The sequence below is a fragment of the Cyprinodon variegatus genome, unplaced genomic scaffold (assembly GCF_000732505.1).
Source record: "Cyprinodon variegatus isolate N-32 unplaced genomic scaffold, C_variegatus-1.0 Scaffold93, whole genome shotgun sequence".
Classification (NCBI taxonomy): Eukaryota; Metazoa; Chordata; class Actinopteri; order Cyprinodontiformes; family Cyprinodontidae; genus Cyprinodon; species Cyprinodon variegatus.
The window spans coordinates 764,717-787,883 of record NW_015150546.1 but is presented as its reverse complement, the minus strand read 5'-3'; the positions used below and the strand labels follow the sequence as shown (position 1 = coordinate 787,883).

The 23,167-nt window shown below is 37.8% G+C and overlaps 2 protein-coding genes across 3 annotated transcripts in view; one reads left to right on the top strand and one right to left on the bottom strand.

Moving 5' to 3' along the window:
* lrfn4 (leucine rich repeat and fibronectin type III domain containing 4) overlaps window positions 1-13,144 on the top strand; it is a 46,613-nt gene extending 33,469 nt beyond the window's left edge. The window contains exon 8 of the mRNA XM_015373839.1: window positions 10,022-13,144. Coding sequence (XP_015229325.1) covers window positions 10,022-11,321 — 1,300 coding nt within the window. The 3' untranslated portion in view covers window positions 11,322-13,144. The remainder of the gene's footprint in view (window positions 1-10,021) is intronic.
* pc (pyruvate carboxylase) overlaps window positions 1-23,167 on the bottom strand; it is a 373,340-nt gene that overhangs the window by 153,839 nt on the left and 196,334 nt on the right. The window lies entirely within an intron of this gene.

Below are 23,167 nucleotides of genomic sequence, written 5' to 3'. Positions count from 1 at the left end.
AGACATAGTCATCTGGACAGACAATCATGTTTGGTTATAGGCAGAGTCTCTGTTTGGAGGATTCCAAACTGCACTTTGGCACAGATATACAGTACTTGACCCGGTCAAGGAGTGATTATTTGGGCTCGTTTTGATCGCATTTTAAACTAACAGTTTTGTTCCACATCCTTTTCTCAGTGGTGTACAAAACAGTTTTGTAATGCATGCAAAACAAACTAATGGGTATAACAAGCTGATGCTAGTTTTGGTCAGAAAGCTTATAACTGTGCTAGTAATAGCATTAGCGTCCTGTCAGTGGTTATTGGTTTAAGAGTGACAGCAAAGATGGCATGTTAATGTCAGAAGCGAGCATGGCATCAGGATAAGCCGGACATTAGCATCAATTAGCAGGAAGTACTCTACTGACTGGCATCAGCATCCTAGTGGCATGCTAAATGCTAGTCATGCCAATGATGGTACTAGCCTGCTAGTGCCATGCATTTAGAAGACAAATAAAACAGCCTGCTCACCAAGTAGTTCATGAAAATGTCCAAATTAGTTTACAAAATTATACTGCCCACACAAAAGCTATGACCACCATAAAACAATGCTCGATTTAATGATTGAATGAAGTAGGCATGATTTCACTGTCAGTCTAAAACTAGTTTAATATTAGTTTTACTTTAACTGCTGGCCAGTAAGGCGTGGTAAAAAATGAACGTGTAACGTCATGAGGACAGGCATGGTGCTTTAGACATGCATCCAAAACCATAATACAGGAAAACATCAAGCAGATGCCACTATCATGATAGACAAAGTTAAGTCAATAAGGACTGACCAATTTGGGCTTTATCTGGATTATGGAAATCCAACCTTCAGTTGGGAATCAAAAGTACAATTTTTAAACTGGGGATTGTCAAAAAAAAAAAAAAAAAGGAAAAGGCAGGAAAGAAAAAGGGCCTGTCAAAGCAAAAGAAAAGTGGGAAAGATAGAGCAAATCAAAGTGGCAACTATTAGAATGAAACCAAGCCCACTAGAATGCCAGAAGGGATTTATAATATAGATTTATCTCTTGTCACCGATGTGCAAGAGACAACTGCGGTATTACAGCAGCTGGCAAATCTGAAAAACAACAACAAAAAAATGATTCAATGAAACGATGACTTTTAAATTGAAATGGAAAGAATAGAAGAATGGGACTGAAAGCTTTCTGTAACAGATTTACAGTACTGCAGAGTTCCTACTTTACAATAAGAAGAACCTCAACCCATCTAAACTGATCAAAAGAACCCTGAGGTAGAGAAAATAACTGAAGAAAGCAGAGTGTTTGATAATGGAAACCAGAAAACAAAAAGAGATAGCTGTTCTAACACAGTGAAAAGTACATTTATATAGCTTGACTGAAACAACAACAATGTAACTGTTACACAGGCTGCAGAGCATAGCAGACCACACTGAGTGGCAGATTTAATCACTTTTAAAGGTCAGCCTCTTTCTGGACGACTCCAGCCTTCATTTTAGGCTGGCTTGTATAATACTGATCGCATCTCAGATAGTGCCAGCTACCATGAACCTGCTGGATGCAGTTCACCCCATCACCCTCTGCTTCTATTATTGAGACGCCCAAGTCTCAACTAGAGGAGCCGTCCAATGTTACAACACCTTGGTGGTCCTTGGCCAGCAAAGGAACAGATAACGATGTTAATATAAATCTGCTTTGAATGTTTAATTGTTAACTCATGGAAAACCATGTACTGTAGATTAGAGGAACATAACTAGATGTCTTCAAGTACCATTTTAAAAAACTAAACTACTCAATATCCATGGACTAGACATTCTAAGTTAGAGTACATAAACACAAGGCGAGGTAAAAAGGAAAGCCTAACCAATATTTGACTTGAATAGACTACCACAGACTTATAAAACACCTAATCTATTGTTCCTAGAGAGACATCAATGCTTTAACAAAAACAGTCTAGCTCTTGTTGGGTAGCAGGTTGCATAAAAATACCTGGAGGGGAAAAAAAAAAAAAAAAAAAAGGTACAGACCTCGTTACCATTGATTTTAAGTACTTTATCATATGGCAATGTGCTGGACTTTTTTAAAGAAAGAAATTAGAATATTAAGTAGATTTAAATACTGTGCAAGCTTAACAGCTGGAGTTTCTTAAAACGGAAAGCACAGTTTTCAAAATGGCTGGATAAACCCCTAAATACAAAGCTGCACTTTAATAGGCTAAAATGAAAATGTGTGTTTTAAATTCTGACAGAACTGCCTCCAAGGAGAAACACTGAAGAAAACAGATTAGTTGCTCGAGGAGAAAGCTTGGCTTCACCAAGCCTTACTCTATTTGTGCTCTGATAAGTACAGTGCAAATTAGTTGTGCAAGGCATGTATTCCATATAATTTGGTTTCAAAGCCCAATTTAGCCTATTAGAGTTTGTATAAGAATAGCAGCATAAAGGGTGCAGTGCTGTTGACTACTGTAGCATCAGCAACACAGTGTTTGTGTTTGGACGCAAGGGTCAGCATTACAGTAGCATCTTCGTGTCGATATGAACTTTATAGCATTCGTATCAGTGGGCCACCAATAGCATTGGCATGATAACAGTTATTAGAATAAGGAATTGTTAGAACTACTGTGCTAACAGAGCTTTCTAATTCAGGTAGAGGTGCTCTGCAGTTTACCTTTTTTTCTTGAACATGATAAACATGGCTTAATAAAGCTAAGTGGTTTTCAAAATTTCAGCCCGTAGCTATAAAGTACCCTTATAACGCATGAGGGTAAAGTTAGCCCAGGGATTTTATACAGTACACTCAAATGTATGGCCGCTAAAGACGCAGATATTAGCTTGTTAATAGGAGGATGCATAGAGAAGAAATACCCATTATTATACAGCAGTGGGGAAATTCAGGTTATTGCATTTCCCTGCAAAAAAAAAAAAGTCAAAAAGTCTTGTAGTTTTGGATCAGGACAGTAGCTATGTGAACAATCCCCCAAAACATTAAAGTACACAGTCTATTCACTCCACTTTATCCACTTGAAATGTCACAGAAAAATTCTGCTGCAGGTCCATATTATACAAAACATTAACGTTTACGTTAGGTGGCACCGACTCCAATCCCCTCTGCCTATAACACTATATATAAGATGCACTCTGCTGCTTTCTATTGCGCTCATGTATTTTAAGCATGGATATTCTCCCCTAAACACCCATGGGAAATAAGATCTGAATCATTTATGCATACAATGCATCAGCAGGCACATTTCAAGGCTAAAAGTCAAATTTAGTTTTGGCTTTAAAACCACCTCTACCAAACCAGGAAAGTAAGGGCTTTAAAAATTCTCACGGTTCCGCCCCGGTCTCAACGGGGATCAACCTTCCTGGGGAGAACTCAAAAGCCCCGAACTTGGGACACAATTTAACAGCAAAGGGAACGATCAAAAGGCCGAGGCGAAAGGGGCAGTTGCAGACGGAATCATGTGGAGTTTATGAAATAATGAGCACATTGGTACAGACTTGAAATAAAGAGTGGCGCACAATTAGAAAGAGCAGGTAGAAATTTTGACATTCTCAGGAAAACAGCATGCTGAGAGGTAGATGGCAGAGAACAGGGCTAATGACTCACAGGAAGGAAAGGCAATGAAAGAGAAAGAACCTGAGAATTACATGAAATTCAATGCACCATTTTTTGCTGCCAACTATACAATATTGAAATAATATTTGACAGAGTGCAGAGTGACATTACAAATGTATTAAAAACGAACATATTTCCAAAGCAGCTTGTTGAGTATAACAGCTTCTCAATACAGTTGCTTCCTAAAGCACCTGCAGGTTCTGCTCCTGTAACATAGGGCACGCCACATGTCAAACGCAGTACTGCTGGGGAATCTGATATGAACATCCCCATTTAGCTGGGTATAAGCCTGGCAAACAGGGACAAGAAATCATACAAGAAACACGATAAGTGCATCTGCTGAGGCAAGAATTAACACAGATGAGACTTAGAGATAAAACAGCAGGGGCAGAGCAGAGGCATGAAGAGACAGCGATGGAGAAAGTGAAGGGAAATCAAGGACAATCACCAGAAAGAAAAAAAAATTGAGAACAGGGATGGGGGTTCTAACTGACTTTAGATGTACCCTATGGGAGGATGCAGTTCATCTTAAACTAGTTTGTGCAAAACTACTGGCTTAAATCAAAGGCATAAGGTCATGAAGAAAGAAATAGCCACTTGTCATTTACAGTACATATGTGTCTGATTGTACTGTAGTAATGATACGTATAAAAAAAAAAATAATAATAAGGTGCTTTAATTTGAAAGACAAGCTATACAGATCAAAATGTTGAAGTTTAAAATTAGATCAAGAACTGAATAAGGCAAGTTTAAACAGGACTAGTTTGGGATTACTTCTCCACTAGTTAGGAGTAACTAAAACTGTGCCTTTGTCAGTTTTTCCACTATATGTCAAAAGAACAGAATTGAACTGATGCATTAGGTGTGCAGACAAGTCTCTGAAATATAAGGAGAAGGAAAGGTAACCTTGTACAGTAGTAGGCATTCAAAACTTCCCTATTTTCCATGATGGGCACTTGGCTGGTCCCCTACTATTCCTTTTTAAACATCAATGTTTGTATTTAAATATTCTTTGTCATGATTTGTGGACATTAAGATCTAAAGAGAAGCGTCATCTCCTGGTCAGACCCTGTAATTCACTAAAAGGGTGGAGTCAGAGTAAAAAAAAATATTCACACCCAGGAGAAGAGGGGGGTCACTTCAGTGACTGGAAGTTGGCTGGCATTCGGCTGGTGTTTGACTGGGAAGGGCCATTTTGAATGGCTGCTACTGTAGGTTCAAACAAATAGACTAGAATCTATACCAATTTACCAATGCATCAAAAAAGACATTTTGTTTGTGTACTTTGAGTTTAAAGGTTAGGTCACTGTGTCTTTATAGGCAAGAACTGAATAATGACTGAGCTGGATGAATGTTGTAAATTTGTAAATGTGTAGCTTAATTCAACATTATCATTTTAACTGCAAGCTTAATATTTAAAGGAGATACAGTAATTTTCAAGCTTAAAAAACAGAACAAAATGCAAGACCGAATCAAACCAAACAACTTTAAATTACAAGGCTGCATTTTTAAAAAAATAACAGATCAATTTCTGTTAAGTTTCTAATTAAAGCATGTATGAAATATTCCACAAATTGGCTTAAATTGATGCATGGTTGGAAGGGAAATTTCTGCCATAGAAAGCATTGTTTCGAACCTCAATTATTTGGATAACAAGTTGGCAACCCTCCAAAAACCTACAGGGTTTTCAAGGGAAACTGCAAAACAATGACAGGCAAAAAAAACTGGTGCCTAATTTGAATTGGGAAAACAGGAACCAAACAGGAGGGGAAACGACAAAAATGAAGCAAAAAGACTGACGTTTGGATAGATTAAGGAAAACAAAGCATCTCTGAAGGCTAAATTAAGGAAGACAGCCAATGAAACATTTAATAGTTCAACAAATACAGACCCTGGAAGAGAGGAAAGGGTAAACTGACAGAGGAAGTGACATGAAGGAAAGGAAACGGGAGCAGTATAGATGTCAGGCAGACGAGGAGATAATTGCCTTGTTGTTCCTTCTTGAGTTGATCTCACTCCCCTCTCCTCTGTGGCCCAATCCTGTCAGGTGTTAGACCACTAGACTCTGCTCCAATGGTGAAAATAATAATTGAGTAGAAAGATGAGCCAAAACTGACCCATTATTTTCCTTTACTATAACTTGCTTACCCTCCTGGATTTAGATAACAGCTCATTCTAGAGTCACTATAAACAACAGAATCAGTTTTTCCATGTGCATGCTTTTTTTGGCTAGATTTAACCAAACAGCAATTTGAAGCACAGCATCTGCACTTTCTTGGAGGTTAAGAGCCAGAGAACAATAAAGGCTGCAAATGAAGCTACAAACATAAAAAAAAAAACATTCAAATAAATTGTTGAATTTGATTTCCAACCAGCAGCTCATCACAAAAGGCGACATTATCACGAAGAGCACTCAGATTTTAGATGAGTATCATTTCGTTTGACTAGTACGTGTATGAGCATAACACTGTTGCAGAAAAACAAATCGGTAGCAAACAGGGGTGCCTTTTGTGTATTTTTCAATGAATATCCTTACATTTAGTGTTGCCAGTCAACATGCAAAAAAATTAATGAAGAGGTGATTCACATCAAAAATAAAGGAAAAAGGGTTGGTGTGGAGAAGTAAAATATGGTGACGATAAAGGATTAACAGAAGAAAAGGTGAAAAGATAAAGAGATAAGGGAGGAGTGGAGAGACTTGGAGGAAATGATACCGAAGAGTCGAGGGAAAACTGAGCCTAAATGACCTTGGATGCTGAAGCACTACATGGCTGCTGCTGAGGCTAATAGAGATATACCACAGTGACTAAAATGAAGAGAAGCTTGCAGGTCAGGGAGAGCCCAGTGAGCTTTTAAAACCAGCAGAAACGCAGTCTGTCTAGATTGTAAAGAAAGATTTGGGGGAAAGATAAAGGAGATAGATACATATATAAATACTATATATAGTATTTACAGCACAAATGCCCTTTGGATTAATAGGTGACAATAATGGCAATGACAAATAACAGTACATTGCCACTTCTCATGCTGATAGTCATCTCAAGCATTTTTAAACCGATTAATTATTGTTCTGACTGGATCAATGGGAAGCATTAGCTTTTGAGGGGAAAGACCTATGACAATGGGGAGCCATGAAAAAAAAAATAAATTATCCAGTTAATACAACAGGATTTTAGATGCATAAAAATGTGACACTTGTGGCTGTTTTCCATTGATCAATTTCAATACAACACTCTACAGACCACAAAATATTTTATACAACCTTAAAGTATAAGAGACCATTTTCTTGTCAATCAGCCGTCCTGCTGTCTGCTGAAAATACTGAACTCTTGTTTTATTGAAAAATACCTGTAAGCAGTCTTTGCTGAAAGTTGGAGATAAACAAAGATAATGTTGCTTTCCCTTCAGTTTGGCTGGATTCTAACTAAAAGCCCTTTCAAAGAATATGTAGCATCCTTTTTTTTGGTCAATATTATATCCTGTGAAGAGAAAATCAGAATCAGTCAAAGCAAAAATTGGCAGTTCACAACTGGAAGATAACCAAACCTATTTGTAAGTAAAGACTAAAATGGCGCCACTTTACGCTAAAAGCCTGTCAGTGATGAGAAAAAAAGTTTTGTGACTCAGTTACAGGCACAAAGATTCTGGATACATTTCTACAGTAGGTTTTTTTCCTAAGAGCCCTCAGTTCTGACCCTTGTATACTCCATGCTGGAAAACTGATTGAGCACCAACCCTGAACAACTGGGCTTTACAGGAGAAACTATCCTATAGAGCGTCTGATTGCCCCAGAGTCTGGGTTTTTTCAAGCATGACACATTAGACAATACATCCATGGCTTGAAAAATTCAAATAACGCATCCGACTGCATGTTCCACTTCTGATGCTAATATTAGTAACTCCTCTGATGCTTTACACTTCCTAGAATAATTGGTGTCGATCATTCCACAGAGCTGCCAAACAAATTAAAGAACAAAAGGTCTTAGTGCACGGACAGAGTTGAGGGAACTAATTAATGGAAATGGAACAAGCTCCACTTTTACCAGTCTTGTTTTGACAAACTCGTCATGTCATTTATTGTTTGAAAACAAATATCTTTTCTAATGAACAGTGTTGATTTTACGGTTGGTTTTAAATACCTGCTCTGATCCAAAAGAATGAATTGTCAGGTAAATTTTAAGTGATAAAAATCTGATCTTTTGGGTAATTCGTTGACTTAAAGCTCTTGTGTAGAGGGACTGAAACCATATAGCTGGACCTAATAATGAGCTTTTAGTTCTTCCTTTTTTTTTCTTAAGTTTTTTTTTAAATTACAAATAAAAAGTTTTACTGTAAATTTACAGCAGATACTTCTATAGGAGGTTTTTCTTTTAATTTAGACCACAGGTCTCGAAAGCCATATCCACAAGGAGCAGCATAACTGAGGTAATTCAGTTTGCTTCAGATGGTTTTTGCCCAGAGACATCTAAAGTTTTTGACCCTTGTCTAAGAGAAGGGGAGAGACTTTCCCTACTGGGCAATGGCTTATGAACCAACTTGTAAAATAAATAACATTTTTCTCAGTTTTTCTTTTTTCCCCCCCATCATTCAGTCTCATCTGAATTCAGGTAAAGATCATTTCACAGCTAGTATAATAAATCAACTCTTTTCTTTGGAAAACAAACCTTTCGATGGGAGGTCTACCTTTGTGATGGTTTCCACTGTTTTTTTTAGATTTTAAGCCTTAGGATAGATCAATATTGGCTCCATAGCTTAAAATCCAAGCATCTGCCCTGCAGCATGCCTGAAAGTAGGAGCCTCTGATTTCCCAGCCACACTGCATTATTAAACATCTAATCCCATCATCCCATCAACACTAACATAAATATGTATGAGAAGCGTCAATCAGACTGGTTTCATTTGTAAAACCTGATTACATGACTGTAATTACACCCCATTTAAAAGCAGAGGAAATCTGCTGCCGTCCTCCGTCTTTATTTTGAATGCATTTTAAACAGAATAAGGCTGGGGCATTAAAGGAGAAGCTCCCTGTGTGGCTGAGTCATCCTAGATGGCATTTACTGAACAAAGTAAAGTCAGAGGACACACTAAATGGTTAGAAATGCAATAATTTAAATAAGATATGTGGATGGAGAAAACCAAGAAAAAGAGAAAACAGCAGAGGAGAAAAACTATTTTTCCCTACACAAGAGGGCTAAAGCTGCAGAGGACAAACATCATCTGGCACCAACACTTGAGGTGGGCTACAGTCTCCCACACATTCAACAAAAACCCCAAATATATTTCACCTGTTTGCTTTTTAAAATACAAAAACCAAGCAAAATGCAAATTATGTAAACCCTGCTCTCCATCCATTCAGTTCACCTCTCCTACACTTGTTAACTTCAGCACTTAAAATCAGCACAGTGTCAAAACACTTCTTTCTCTAAAGCCCACCATAAACATGTACGCATGCAGACAAAAATCATCAAAAATCATAGTTTACTTTCTTTGTGGATGTTACTGTTATCAACAGAAAGTTTCTAATTTTAAATGCAGAGAGGAGAAAAATGGTGGTATACATCTCTACTCTGTTAGCACTAGTTACAATACCATTAAAGAAGGTTACCATTCATTTGGTATGGACATCAAAAACAAAGTTACATTTCAGATCAATTTAGTGGTTTATAATTTAACTTTATTGATCTCACATTTTTTGCAGAGGTATTTAACATCTGCACCCACCGACCAACCCTATGTGGGGCACTCTGGGAGCAGTGTGGGGTTAAGGGTCTTGCTTAGAGAGCCAGAGTGGCAGTCTGTGGGAGTGGGACTTTAACTCAGAACCTCAGAATTCCAAGCTGTATGCACTAACCACTAGGCACACTCCCCCTGTACAGTCATGGATCTGACTGTAAAATGTGAACTTGCTTTGTGTACATCAATCCTGTGTAGTTTTTTTTTTCTAGGCTAATTTTTCTTTATACTATATTAAACTTGCATTTAACATATTACCTTAGAAACATGGTCTCTATTATTAATGCTTAAATATCTAAATTAAAACAAACAAAAAAACTACCTGGACAGCACAGCTCAAAGATTTGCCTTAATATTTAAGATTCTGATTAAAAAGGATTGTCAACTGCTATAGAAGCCACCTACCCTTCAAATTAGTTTTTTTAAATTACCCTCATGCATTTGCCACAAAAGATTAATTTCCTGTTTTCTGCTTAAGAACTCCATCCGTTCTTTAAAAGCATTAACTCTGTTCCTTCAATATCCAGATTTTTTCCAACCTTTTGCGCAGTAACGACAGCATGAATAATCGGGTCACAGTACAAGTTAGTCAATGTATTTTATATCCTAACTCGCATCTCTGCTCATACTAAAAGTATAACCTTTCTTTCTGAACTCTGTCCCTAGAATCATCCCATCAACTAGCGACCGCTTCCTGCTGAAGAACCTGGTTTCTGGGGTGGATTACAACCTGTGTGTGCTGGCCATTTTTGACGACACAATCACCTCGTTGGCTGCAACGAAAGTACTTGGATGCACCTCATTTTCTACCAAGGATGTGTACCCGGCGTGCCGCTCACTCCAAGCCCACTTCCTGGGCGGGACGCTCACCATCCTGGTTGGAGGAGTCGTTGTGGTGACCCTACTCGTGTTTACAGTGGCGCTCATGGTCCGGCATCGGGTTTGCAACCATGATGACCACGCATTCTGTCACAACGGCAACACTGAGGCTGGAGTTGTGGCCTGCTGCCAGGGCGGGGGGGTTGGATGTGGAGATAAAGGGGGAAATGGGGGTGGATGTTTTCAATCCAATGGCTCTGGAGACGTGATGATGGTGGTCCTACCCAATGGTCTGCCGTCTAAGAGAGATGGCGAGGCAGAGAAAGAAAAGGAAAAGGAAAAAGAAGGAGCTGATTCTGCCTCCCCCTTGCCTCCAAAACTGCCCCCGAAGCCCAGGCCAAAGCCCAGAGTCAATCTGGAGCAGTTTCTGTCGGCTGGAGGGGTGGTTTCCACCACTACAGGGGCAGGAAGTGAGATGGCGCTGGTGGTGAGACAGAGGAAGGCGCTGCCGCAAAATCTAGAGAGTGACAGAACTCCCCTCTACTACTCCCCCTCTCCTTCATCCACACTGCCCCGGCAGTCTCGTTCCAGGGACCGCCCCAATCCCCGTCTGGAGAGAGAACTGACAAATCGGGCCAGCTTCTCTCTGGCTGCCCCCCTGAGAGACTCTGAGTTGTTGGACTGGAGAATCACACCCAGAGGCAGGGACAAATGGAACTCCTCACAGGCTTATCAGAGCCCCCTGTCCCCTCTTAGCCCCGCCGGCGGGACTGTTGGCAAGCGCCGACACTCTCTTGACATGGGCTCCTCTGTTGCCTTAGCAACCGATGCAGCGGCAACTGTTGCCAGACGCTATGGCGCTGTGAGCTGTGCCAAGAGGCTGAGCGTGATCTGGACCAGACGCAGTCAGTCCCTGCACGGGATGCTGGTGCAGTGCGCCTCCACGACGAGCACCACCTCATCTACAACCAGCGACGAGGGCGAGAGTGGAGGGGGCTTTGGGGGTCCCGATTTTAAACGGGGATACATCCACGCTTATAACACCACTAACTCAAACTCAAACAGTGGAACAAATGGAGGGAAATCAAAAGAGAGGAGCAAGGAGAAGGGGAAGGGTGGTGACGACCTGGAAGAAAGTGTGGTATAGTCCGGTTACAGCAGAACAGGAATGAGGCAAAGATGGATAAAGATTTCCAAATAGGATGGTGATTCAGGAGGGTGATTAGAGGTGAAATTTTGGGAGCAGAAAATAAGGTATAAGAGCAGGCAGGTGGGATCAAAATGAGGGAGAGGAGTCCAACTGAGTCACAGCCAATTTAATTGCCCAGCAAGAAGTCCAGGAAATTACATAGAAGATGGGAAGGACAAGTTTTAATTAAATACTTAAAAAAAGATGAAAGGAGTTCATCAAAATTCTACAAAAAAGGGGACAAAAGTGTATTTGTAGTAAAAAAAAAAAAAAAAATCAAATCATAAATAGGATCAGATAAAGGTTTGATTGAGCCAGATAGTGTGAAAAGCGACAGCTTCACCGACCACCAAGTTCTCCAGAGTCCATCCACCCACCCACCAACTCCACAAGCCACATGTGGATTAAACTGGATTCAAAACAATACGACTGCTGGGGATACCAGAGAAAACCTTTTTGACCCCAAAACATCTGGAGCGTATCCTGCCGTTTTGGCTTTCACTTCTTACACTGACCAGCTTTCTGAGATGCCTTTTCCACCACAAAAAGAAAAAAAGAAAAAGAGAAAGCAATGAATTTGAATGATGACGTCCTCCACTCATGTATGGGTCAGAATTCTTGGCTGGCTGCCCCTGTGGATTATGGGAGTATAAATACAGAGCTCCGTGCAATGGACATGATCAATAGATATGAGGGTGGGAAAAAAAGGCGGAGGGAGCAGTTAAAAGAAAAATATTGGGATCACAATCAAGTCAATATGGATTACAAAATGGAAGAGATGAGGGCATGATGGAACATGTGAGTGCCCATTTCTGAAAGACAAGAACATGCTGTATGTCGGATAATGGAAACAGAGGAATGATGGTAATGGGTGCATAAGTGTGGGTGCAGTGATGAAACAGACTGGATGTGTATTTGTAGACAGGGTCAATCCAGGAACACACCATCAGTTTGTAAAAAGAGAAAAAAAATTGTTTAGTGCTTTCTGGGCATGCTGTGGAAAGCAGGCATTTGCACAATTATGAGAGGGTCTATCCAAACTGAAGTGCAAGATTCAAAGTTCAAATGGCTACTTTCAGCACTGTAGCATCGTCAGAGCACAAACCCATGGGGGAAAAAAAAAATCATTTTAAAACTCATTTTGTGTGACTTAAAGACTTATTTGTGCCACACGGGGTCAAAGGTTGAAACTAAACTGATGAATGTCAGAGGCAGAAAAATATTTACAGAATCACCAACGTTCACTCCAAGACTCACTCTACAGACTCAAATGCTTTCAAAAAGAAAAAAAATTAAAAATACATATATATATATGGTATATATATATATAAAAATGTTCATTGTTGCACCATGTGTTTCTGTTATTCTGAGGAATGATGTTAGGAGCAGAATTACAAGTGTCATTTTTTTTTGGTTCCTTTATAAAATGACAAATGATTAAGCTCAAAAAGGACGAGAAGCACACTATAAAAAACACAGGTAAAAGCGTACATCCCAGTACTTTGACTCAAACAAATGCCTATAAAAACAGAGCCAATTAGATTTATAATGTTTGCTTTCAATCTTTTTTTGTCATTTCATTTTGCCAAAGTCAATATTGTTCTCTGAACTTGATATAAATAAAAATTACATGTATGGAAAAAAGAAAAGCTGACTCATTAACACAAAGTAAGTTCTGTGGTGTGTTTGTGTGACGGTAGATATCTACTTTTATATAAAATGTTGACTGTAATATAAAACTGTATATAATGGTACATCTGGCTGTGTGGTTTTGTTAGCTCATATTTAGCCAACTGAAATTACCACCATTCTGAAGTGCTGCAGGTGATTAAGGTTGCTCTTAACTGGTGAGACATAAATAAAACAGAGAACAAGCCTCTTCCTGAGCCAAATATCTAATCTTTCCACTTTTTAATAATCATAGTATTATAATAGTTTATTATTCAGAAATGCCATTTTAAAACTGTATCTTTTCATATTCTTGCAATGTTATGACTGTTTGTGAAGTTAAAGACTATATTACTAAATTTAGATGTAAAAAGCAAATCTGACCGCAGCTTTGTGCATTTTATTTCCCCACAACATATCAGGCAATCATAAAAAAGCAGGGAAAATATAGCGGTTTAAGGGTTTTGAGTGCTTTTTTGCCAAATGCAACACTTGCTAAAAAGGTCACTGAATTTGGAATGTCTTAAATATGGTGCTCTCTATAGACCTCCACACTGCAAACAATGTACATCTAAATAAGTCACTTTTCTTAAAAAAGAAAAAAAAAAAAAAAGGGGGGGGGAATTTGTTCTTGAATTGAGGAGGCAATTGAGACACTTCGCCAGTGGAATAAGACAATTTACATTTAAAGGAAAAAACAATAGCATTGTCTTATTTTAAATTCTAATTATCTAATTTTAAGAGTGAAAATACTAATTCCATTGGCAAATGTTATTTAACTACTCAAATTAAGGGGAAATGCACGCATTTAAAAACATTTCTCCTTATTTTTAATTCATTTTTCCAGCGCAATGCTTGATGAAAGTGGTTTTAACTCTGTCCAAGATATGATCAAAACTCTGGATCAGTTTCTTGCTTGGATTAAAAAATATATTTTTCTATTTTGACTGCACAATGGGCAATGATAATTACAGAAAGCACAGACCCTTTTTGTGAGAAATGAAAGTTTTGCCTTAAGAGGATTAAAAGTAAAAAAGATTTTAAAAGCGGTGCTCACATTTCCATTTCTTTGACCCTGCCCATCTTCCATCAAAAGCAGCTCTTTCCTTTGGGCAAAGCAAATAATTGCAGCTGAAATAACACAAGAGCTCAAGTGAGTGATTAGAGATGGTGAGAAAAAGTAGTAAGTGGGGATAATCAAGCACTTGTAAAGTATTTCTGCCCATATACAATCAGTTTGGATTTTTTTATTACCTGCTTGATTTATAAACACATTTGAAAACAATACCTAGTGTTATCAACAGAGTGTGAAACAATGTCAGTAGATTCAGCTGTAAATAGTAGCTTTGAACACAATGTTGTAGCCATTTCTAAGAGGATTTTTAACAGCATTTCAATTACATGTAGAACCCAAGGTGCCTTTTAGCTGCTTTTGAATGATGCAAACTAAAAGACCAGATGTTGAGCAAGCACTTGAAATGGTTTAGCACTTCTATAGTTAGGTATAAGAACCTCCAAAAGTGGTGCACTTTATTTAGACGATACATCGGAAGCTAAAATAAGAGCATCATCACAAACACTGCAGTTCAATTTGGTAGAAATTTTGCAAAATATATAAAGACACTTTCTTTTTTAAAGGACATGTGAGCAAGAGTAATTTCTCAGACAATGAGGGATGTTTTCCAACACAGGAGGGAAATGTGGAAACTGTTGAACTTATATTTTAAAAAAGCATTCAAGACTAATAAGACAACAGCAATTAAGATGTTTAAAAGAAGCGAACAGATTGAAGGATGGAGATGAAGGAGTTAAAATGTTAGAGGAACAAATGTAGAAACAAACGCTCCAAAAAACAGAACTAATGATGTTCAAAATATGAGCTGAACTGAAACATCAGCAGTAAAAGCTGTCAGAGATTCTGGTGCTTTGTCATTTCAAAACACATCTGCTGATTCTGGAAAATATAAAAAACATTTGTTATGAATTCCTTTCACTGCTACACGCAGCTAAATATAACTCTGATTTAGGAAGAAAGCAGGGTATGGTGTTGCAGAACTCTGCAACTGAGCACAGCCAATTTAACTTTAAAACATTTAGTTCTGTATGACAATACCAGCAAATAGGAGAAAACAAAGTAATTAATTATCTAATCTATTTAGACATCAACTTCGTTAGGAAGAATAGCTGAGGCTGACTGACATCTAGCGGGCTTGGAGACACCCTAGACACCTTAGGACCAGAAATTAAATTCAAACTATCCCCCAGCTGGATGTTGACCCCATGGTGATTCCATAAGGCTACTTACTGTAAGCATTGAATTAACTCTAAAGCCTTTAATTCAAAGACAAAAACTATTTCCGATTAGTGGCACCTCAATTTAAAGTTCAAAATCTATAACACTAATATATGTCACTAATATAGACACAGCAATAGAGGGTTCAGAAGATGAACAGAATAAGGACTGTGGGATTTTAGGAAACCTGTAACTGCAATCCTATTGCTGAATATTGCAACAAAACAAACAAAACAAAAAAAGCTTTTTAATATCCTTACATTCATAACAATATGAGGAAATTCATTTGGTTCATTTACATCTAGTGTGGACCTATCAAGCAATAAATGTCCATGGACCAAATCTATTATTGGGATAAAGAATCTGAATGCATGCAACAGAAAATATATTATCCTACTAAATAAGTTCTTAGTGATTTAATCTTTTAAAAGGGATTTTTCAATGTTAAACAATGACAAATTTTCTTGACAAGTAATGTTTGCATGATAATTTAGAAACTACAGATGCAGAGCTGCAAAAGTAGATGCTAAATTTTGTTAGTGGATATTGTTTAGGAAGTTTCCCCTCAACACTAAAATTTTGTGTATCTTGTTTGTCAGATTTCATAAACTAAAACAGCAAACGGAAAAACTCAGACGGACACAAGGTTCCATGTTGCTGGTTCCTTTTACACCCATGCAGGGTATGATTTCATGACCATTTATAATATTCATTGAGGAAGACGCTGTTTTAGCATCCTCTTTCCAAAAGGGCAGGTCATATGGTCAGATTTTTCCTCTTCTGTGGGGGATTTTTCAGCCACTCTGACCTTCAGATAACATTAGGATATAGTCTTGCTTTAAAACAGCAATAAATGGGAATCTCCAAACAACACTGATTAAATATCCCCTAAAGCACACCATTATTTATAAAATCTAATGAACGAGAAAAACAAATTAAAAGGATTATTTTCTCTTAAAAAAAGGTGAGGTCTCATTTTAATCTGTTCTAACTAAATATCTCATAACAGCTTAAAGTATAGTTACACCTATTTAGTATTTTGTATGCAACCCCAACTAATTGTACATTATCAGAATTTACGGTTCCAACTCCGTATGAAAAGAAAAAGCCCCAGTTATAACCTGTTAAATGCAGACAATCATTTCCTCATTTGTCCATTTGTCCACCCGTAGCTACTGTCTAATTCTGTTCTATGTCTGATAAAGGCTTGACTTTTCAATAGAGTACATATAATAAGAGAGACCCAATATAAGATTGACAGCGATAGAACTGAAACCTGGAAGATTTCAGAAAAATCTCAATATAGACAAAGAAGATAGGAAATTGAAATGGAGTCATCGTGTTTATCTTTAATCTCAGTGGCTGCACACTGGGCACCATTTTGGCCACACAAGCGCTCTTATGATCAGACTCCGATCACCAAGGAGTCAGATGTGACAGATAAGAATTTGTGTGTGTTTGAGTAGTGGAGGGTAATGTGTGAAATATTTCCAATTACCCTTGAGCTTTAGAGCCATGGCACCACCCGGGTAGTAGACAGCTCTCTAAATGTGAGACCATCAGCAGTGACAGGGGAAATAAAGGAGAAAGGAGAGGTCCACAATGTGTGTGAGAGTGTGTGCATATGAGTGTGAGTGTGTGTCCTGACATCAGGTTAGAGGGCAATTTGATTTGAAACTCATAAATGGCCCTATTAAAGGCAAGTCTGAGTGTGTGTCCCAGCCACCTTTGAGAGGTAGTGCGTGTGCTCTTGTCTGCATGTGTATCAGTGGCCTTCTTGTGTGCGATGGACCCAGAACACAGAGCTCAGCCGCCTCCCTCCCATTGCCTTCCTTCAGGCAAAACCCTGGCCTAATTTAGGTAATTAAAAAAACTGCTGAGTAATGTACAAATACTAAAACAGCTCTGACCACATGTGTGCAACTGTATTGTGAGATAACCCTGTGTGTGTGTTTGTGTCTGTGTGCATTTTTTAAGTCTGCCTGCAGCCAAATTCTCAGACATGCAGTTATGATCAAGGTACGATATATTTCTCCACAGTATGCAGAGCAGCTGCTGAATAAACACATCGATTGTGTAGGGGTGGATTTAACTCAATGCAGATTGCTTTCCCTCTATAGAGGTGAAAAGGGTTATTGTTTTTCAGTTAACAGTTTAAATGTTAATGTATCAAGGGTCATGGTACCAAATCCCTCTACCACACAAGGTCTAAATTCTTCAACTGTTCTTTATAGCATAACGGATATTGCAGAAAAAATTACTAATGTTCAGATTTTAATATCCGATATCACTTAACTCAAACAAAAAAATGTATCATTTTCAGGCAGATTTGCTTGGCACTTACTAAAAAAAAAAAAAAGGTTTAATTGATCCCAAAAAGATTTTGAAGCATTTTCATCCAAATCCAAGAAGCTCAAGATGCTTAAGCCAGAATGACTATCCATGAATGGCAACATGGTTCAAACTTTAGATAATCACTGTAGATTTTGGGCAAGAATTTTAAAAGTTGGTGTCATCTGATCAGTCAGAACAGAGTCACTCAACTAGAGTAACGAAAATACCCTTTCTTGGCAACCCTTCCTACAACCTATATTTATCAATTTTTTCTACATTAGAAATAACTTTTTGGGCTAAAAACTCTAGTAAAGACTGTAGTATAAACTTGTTAATTCTTCTCATATGACAGTGGTTGGAAACCCAGTTATAACCAGATCAGTAGCAACAACGGTTACTAGCTCATTTCTGATGCCTTTTTACTATTGCATTATGTCAGATACTGAATGCAAACAAAATTATTTTTAAATGGTTACATGTTGAGCAGATAAGCACTACAGTTTGCAGCACCTGGCTGCCAACACCTTTAAATTCATATAGAGGTTTCTCCACCAACAGCTTCTTGAGTTCACGTCATCTCTATGGCATCTACAGTATGTTAATTGGTACATATTACTTTAGAAAAGCAGAAGAATGCCAACTATAATTTTCTTTTATACAAAGCTGTATGATTTAATGTGGGTTTACTTTTTCTACAACCTTGTCTGTACACATCTTAATACAAATAAGCAACTGCTTCACCATGAAAACCTTGAAAGTTAATAGTGATCTATACAAAACTGTTTTCCCACGGAATCACAATTTAGACATTAATCATATTTATGCATTTTTTTTGCATTTATTTATATGCATTTCATATTTATAAATTGCTTCATAATTAAAGCTGATATGCATGAAGTCCTAAAATGATAAATATAGACCATCAGGAGATGGGAGCTTGATGGCCACAGTGTTAACATTACCTTAAATTCAACTGTCGAGGCTGTGAAAGGATGCTAATGCACTGATTTAGAGTATTCACAAACCATCACCTGTGTATATGAGAGCTGTGGAATAGAGGGCACAAGTGGTTTTTACATTAATCATAAATTATATGCTGTGAACATTGCCGAAACGAACCTGCCATGGTTTATTTTTTTCTTACTTTAATATTCAAACCAACCAACTCTGACAAAGACTACTCCAAGTTTAGAGGACAGACTGTGAGAAACAACAGGGGCAAATAGAACAAGTTTCCCAATAAAAGTGGACTTGTGTTGAATTTTGATAAATATCAGTAGCACCGGCTTGAAACGGGGCAGCGCACTCTGCTGCTTCGACATTCATTACAGCAAAGCAATCTGGGTAATTTGACTATGACATGCAAGAGCACCTTTAAAGGAACCAGTGAGCTGAAATGAAAGAGACAGACGGCGGGCGAGACAAGCGGGAAAGACAAAAGGAGGGGGAGAAAAAATAAAAATCTGTGTCTAAACCATAAAGGTGCTCAAATGATATAAGACTGAGCTTCCTGCAAGGCGTTACCTTCATGCATCACTTGCTTCTTCTCTGCACTCTAATTTCGCCTTCTAATTTTCTCTCCTTCCCCTTCAACGTCTTCAGATTCAGGCTTTTATTCAATGAATCTGTTCCTCATCTGAGCTACTTTCTGACCTGCGTGCTCTTACTCTATTTTGCTTTAATCTTTTGTTTTGACGCATCTCTTTAAATGTGATTTTGCTCTCGAACCGAAAGGAAAATATTTGAGGCACCCTCTCACTTTTTTCCGTTCGTAGTCCAACTGTTCAATTTTTAATCAATCTTTTAGTGTCACCCATTTAAATTGCAGCACTATTTCAGAGCTGCACCGCTTCCTCAAACTTTTATGTAAACTCATTTCAAACTATCAAATATTAGTCAAGCCTGTATTCACTTGAACAGAAGCAATCATTTTTCCATCCATCTTTCACTTATTCTCAGATTTATTAAAATATCAATTTAATTTCCCTTAAAAGTTCATGAGGAACACAACTAGAGACAGGGGTGACCATCAGCATACAGCATTAAGATATATTCATGGAATAGATGCAGACATTCAAAATATCGACGTTAATCTACCGATTCCTGTTGATTTGCAGTAATTATCCAACAAGCCTCCCAATTAATATCTGAAATCCTCTGAGGTATCCCCCAGTCTACTTCAGGAAGCAGCTGCGTTTCCACTCTAAGTGTGCGCCAGATGTTGATATTCTGCTCATTTTGAGAATGCAAAGTTTCACAATTGCAGTATTCTCTTTAAATATCAAATGTAATAAAACTGCATATGTTTGTTCACAAAATAATTTTAAACATGGTAGTGAAGAATGTAAACGTGATGTATCCGTAATTCAGCCACAGCTCTAGGGGGCGACATCATCCTCCAACTATTTCCAGTCTTTTTCATACAAGGCAGTAAGGTAAAGTGTTATATCAAGTGATTTGATGTAAAAACATTTTTCCTTAGCAGTTTTGTGAAAGGATGTATTTAGAACCGAAAGACAAACTCAAAGTGTTAAAAACTTTATCAAAGAAGAGGATTTTTTAAAAGAATCCATTTTAATTAAAATGTAATGCTTAACTGAATCGCAGCTTAAAGCATAAAGACCATGGCAAAGGTTAGTGATGCGCTGAATCAATCCACCAATAACTGAAATAAGCAGATTGTGTCTGAATTGGCACATCAAATGCTGGAAAATAAGCTTTTATTCTGTTGGTGAAACAAAGGTAAATTTAATTAAAAACAGGCATGTAGAATTTTAGTGTAATTTATCTGCAGTTAAAATACAAACAATTTGAGATACAATCCATTTTGAGGCATTACTAATTGCTTCAATATCTGTTGGATTCAAGAGGAACTTTGAGTAATACATTAAAAAAATCATCAGCAGGTAAGGCTTCTAGAAAGTGATGGAGTCTCTACTTGAATCAAATCGTCCTGTTCAAAGCACTAAATGAATTGAGCTCAAAGCATGGCGACCTGGCCTGAACCCATGGGCAGAATAGATTCTGGACTTACATCAAATATCCTCTCCTTTACTGACCAAAATATATATCCACATCTCTCCATCTCTATACATCTCTCTGAATATGTCTCTACTGTATCTATATAGCTATATACATCCATCTGAGTGCAGTGCATCAGTTTGGCCCATTTTTTCCATGACTCCAAGGTAACACATAATCTGGATACATCATTCCTTTCCTCTAGGTCCAAAAGCACTGAATAAGTACATTATCCTTCACTGAGGGGAAGAGTTTGGCTACAATCGAGCCAGCTCAGATGGTTTACTGCTAAATTTATTGGCTTTTTAGACTCTAAGCACCTTCCTCTCTAGAAAGCACCTTTTAGTGAAAAATGTAACGGCTTTAGGCTTACTGTCCCTACAGTGGGGACAGGAAAGGAAGAGCTTGTGCTGATGCTTACCATCAGTATACAGGAATGTTCTGAGTGCTTCTTTTCAGTAAACTAAGGGGCTGTTTGTATTGCAAGTCTAAGCAGGACATAAATGTTGGATGGGAAACAAGAAGCTGTTCTTACACAATAAAATTACGTGTAGCCGTATAAATCATGTTAAAACATGCACATGAAATTCATAAACTAGCTAAACTACAGTGGAAATGTGTTAAACGATAATTAAAACATCTACAGTAATGCTGGCAGTACTCATTGCCATTTAATCTGCACCATTTATCCTTTATAATCTGATTTCCTGAGGTGCTCGGTGACTGTAACAAAACTATAAGGGGATTTGTCTTATAGGAAGCAGAGGAGCATATATGCATATATATATATATATATATATATAAAAACTCTGATCAAAGTTGGTGGATGGGACTGTAGTAACTTTCTGGCTAATTCATCAAACATTAATCATATTGAGTGAACTCTTAATTATTGCTGACAAAGATTCCATTTAGTTTCCATTAAGCATTTTGACATGATAAAAAAGTTAAACACTGAAATCTGAAATTAGTAAAGTTTCTTATTTATACATTCAGCTGACACCTGCCTAAATCTGAGAGTCTAGCATGAGCCTGGAAGAAAGTTTCTTACAAAACTAATAAAAAAAAAAAAGCTTATTTATATCCAATTCATGTAAACCTGCAAATGAAAAGTACGGCAAGCTATAGTTCAGCAGTTTTGCTAAATCCATTAAATATTTATGTTTAAATCTAGAATATTCAATGCAAACATTTTGTGCTGCCAATGCAAAATGCAGGAAAGACTCAAAGCACGAACTTGTTAGTTTTTAAAAACTAAAACGTGGCCCTGATGGTGTGATTTCTTTCTACCCTTTCCAATCAGAAAAATCCCTGAAAGTGATCCAAACCTGAAATGCTGGAAGTCTTATAAGTTATTCCTTAAACTTTCCACAGACTTTGGGATCAAGCCGTGTCAGAGCCACTAGATTCCATTATCTTTTTTATGCAGCCTGGTATTGTCTTACCGCCCGGAAGCTTCCTGCAGGCTGTGAGCAGGACCAGCAGAGGTGAGCACAACATGACCAAGTTTTCTCTTCCACAGGTAATTACAGAACTACTATATGCAGTAAAGCCACCATTCAGCCAAGTGACATTTAAATAAAAACTATTATCTAACACAAAGTATTTCAAAAAGGAACACAGGCCTCTTTTTGAAGTAGTCCACATTATAAAAACAGAATTATTATTTTTTTACTAATCATTACCAACTAGCAAAGAGAAACATTTAAAGCAGCTTTTATTGGAAATTTGCACACAGTTTGTTGGGATGGGTTCACTTACAAATGCTATACGACAAATGCCTGATTATATGACTATTCTGCTCAAACTGCTCTAATGTTACATCCCACAGAGGCTTCAGCAACATGGTAATCTCCAAACTGTATCAAGAGATGTTCCAAGGAATTATCCCACCAAACTAGTATAAAGAAAACCTGCTTATTTAATGGAGGTTTTCCAGTTAATAAGTTTTACAAAGGGCAAAGCTTTTACCCAATAAATGAAACACCATTACAGAGCAGTACCAACTCCCAATTTATATCTTTAATTCCAGTCAGATGTATCGTTTTAGTGCCATTCCAGCTGCCAAACTGCCATTCTTATCTTTAGTTTTAACATGTGGATTTTCTCCTGCATATGCATGGTGTTTGTTTAATAGCGGAGGTCCCTTCTGCCACCTACAGTAAACCAACATTACCAAACTTTGTAGTTATAGTGTTATCCTAAAATATGTCTCTAGACTGAATGCTAATGGAACCACCACCTCAGACCTAGTCTGAATTTATGGTCCACAACAACAAATGTTGTGAAAATGTACGGTCATAATTTATAGGGCTGTATTTTCCAAAAAAGCAAACCCTATTAGTACTACTGTAACAGCTCACACCAGATGCCAAGAATGGAGGAAGAGGTCAGATGATATGGCCCCTTGCAGAGAGGATAGTCAGAGTTTGTATTAAGTTTTCTGTGGTCAAACAAGCTCAAAACGGTTGATCCAATAATGCATACA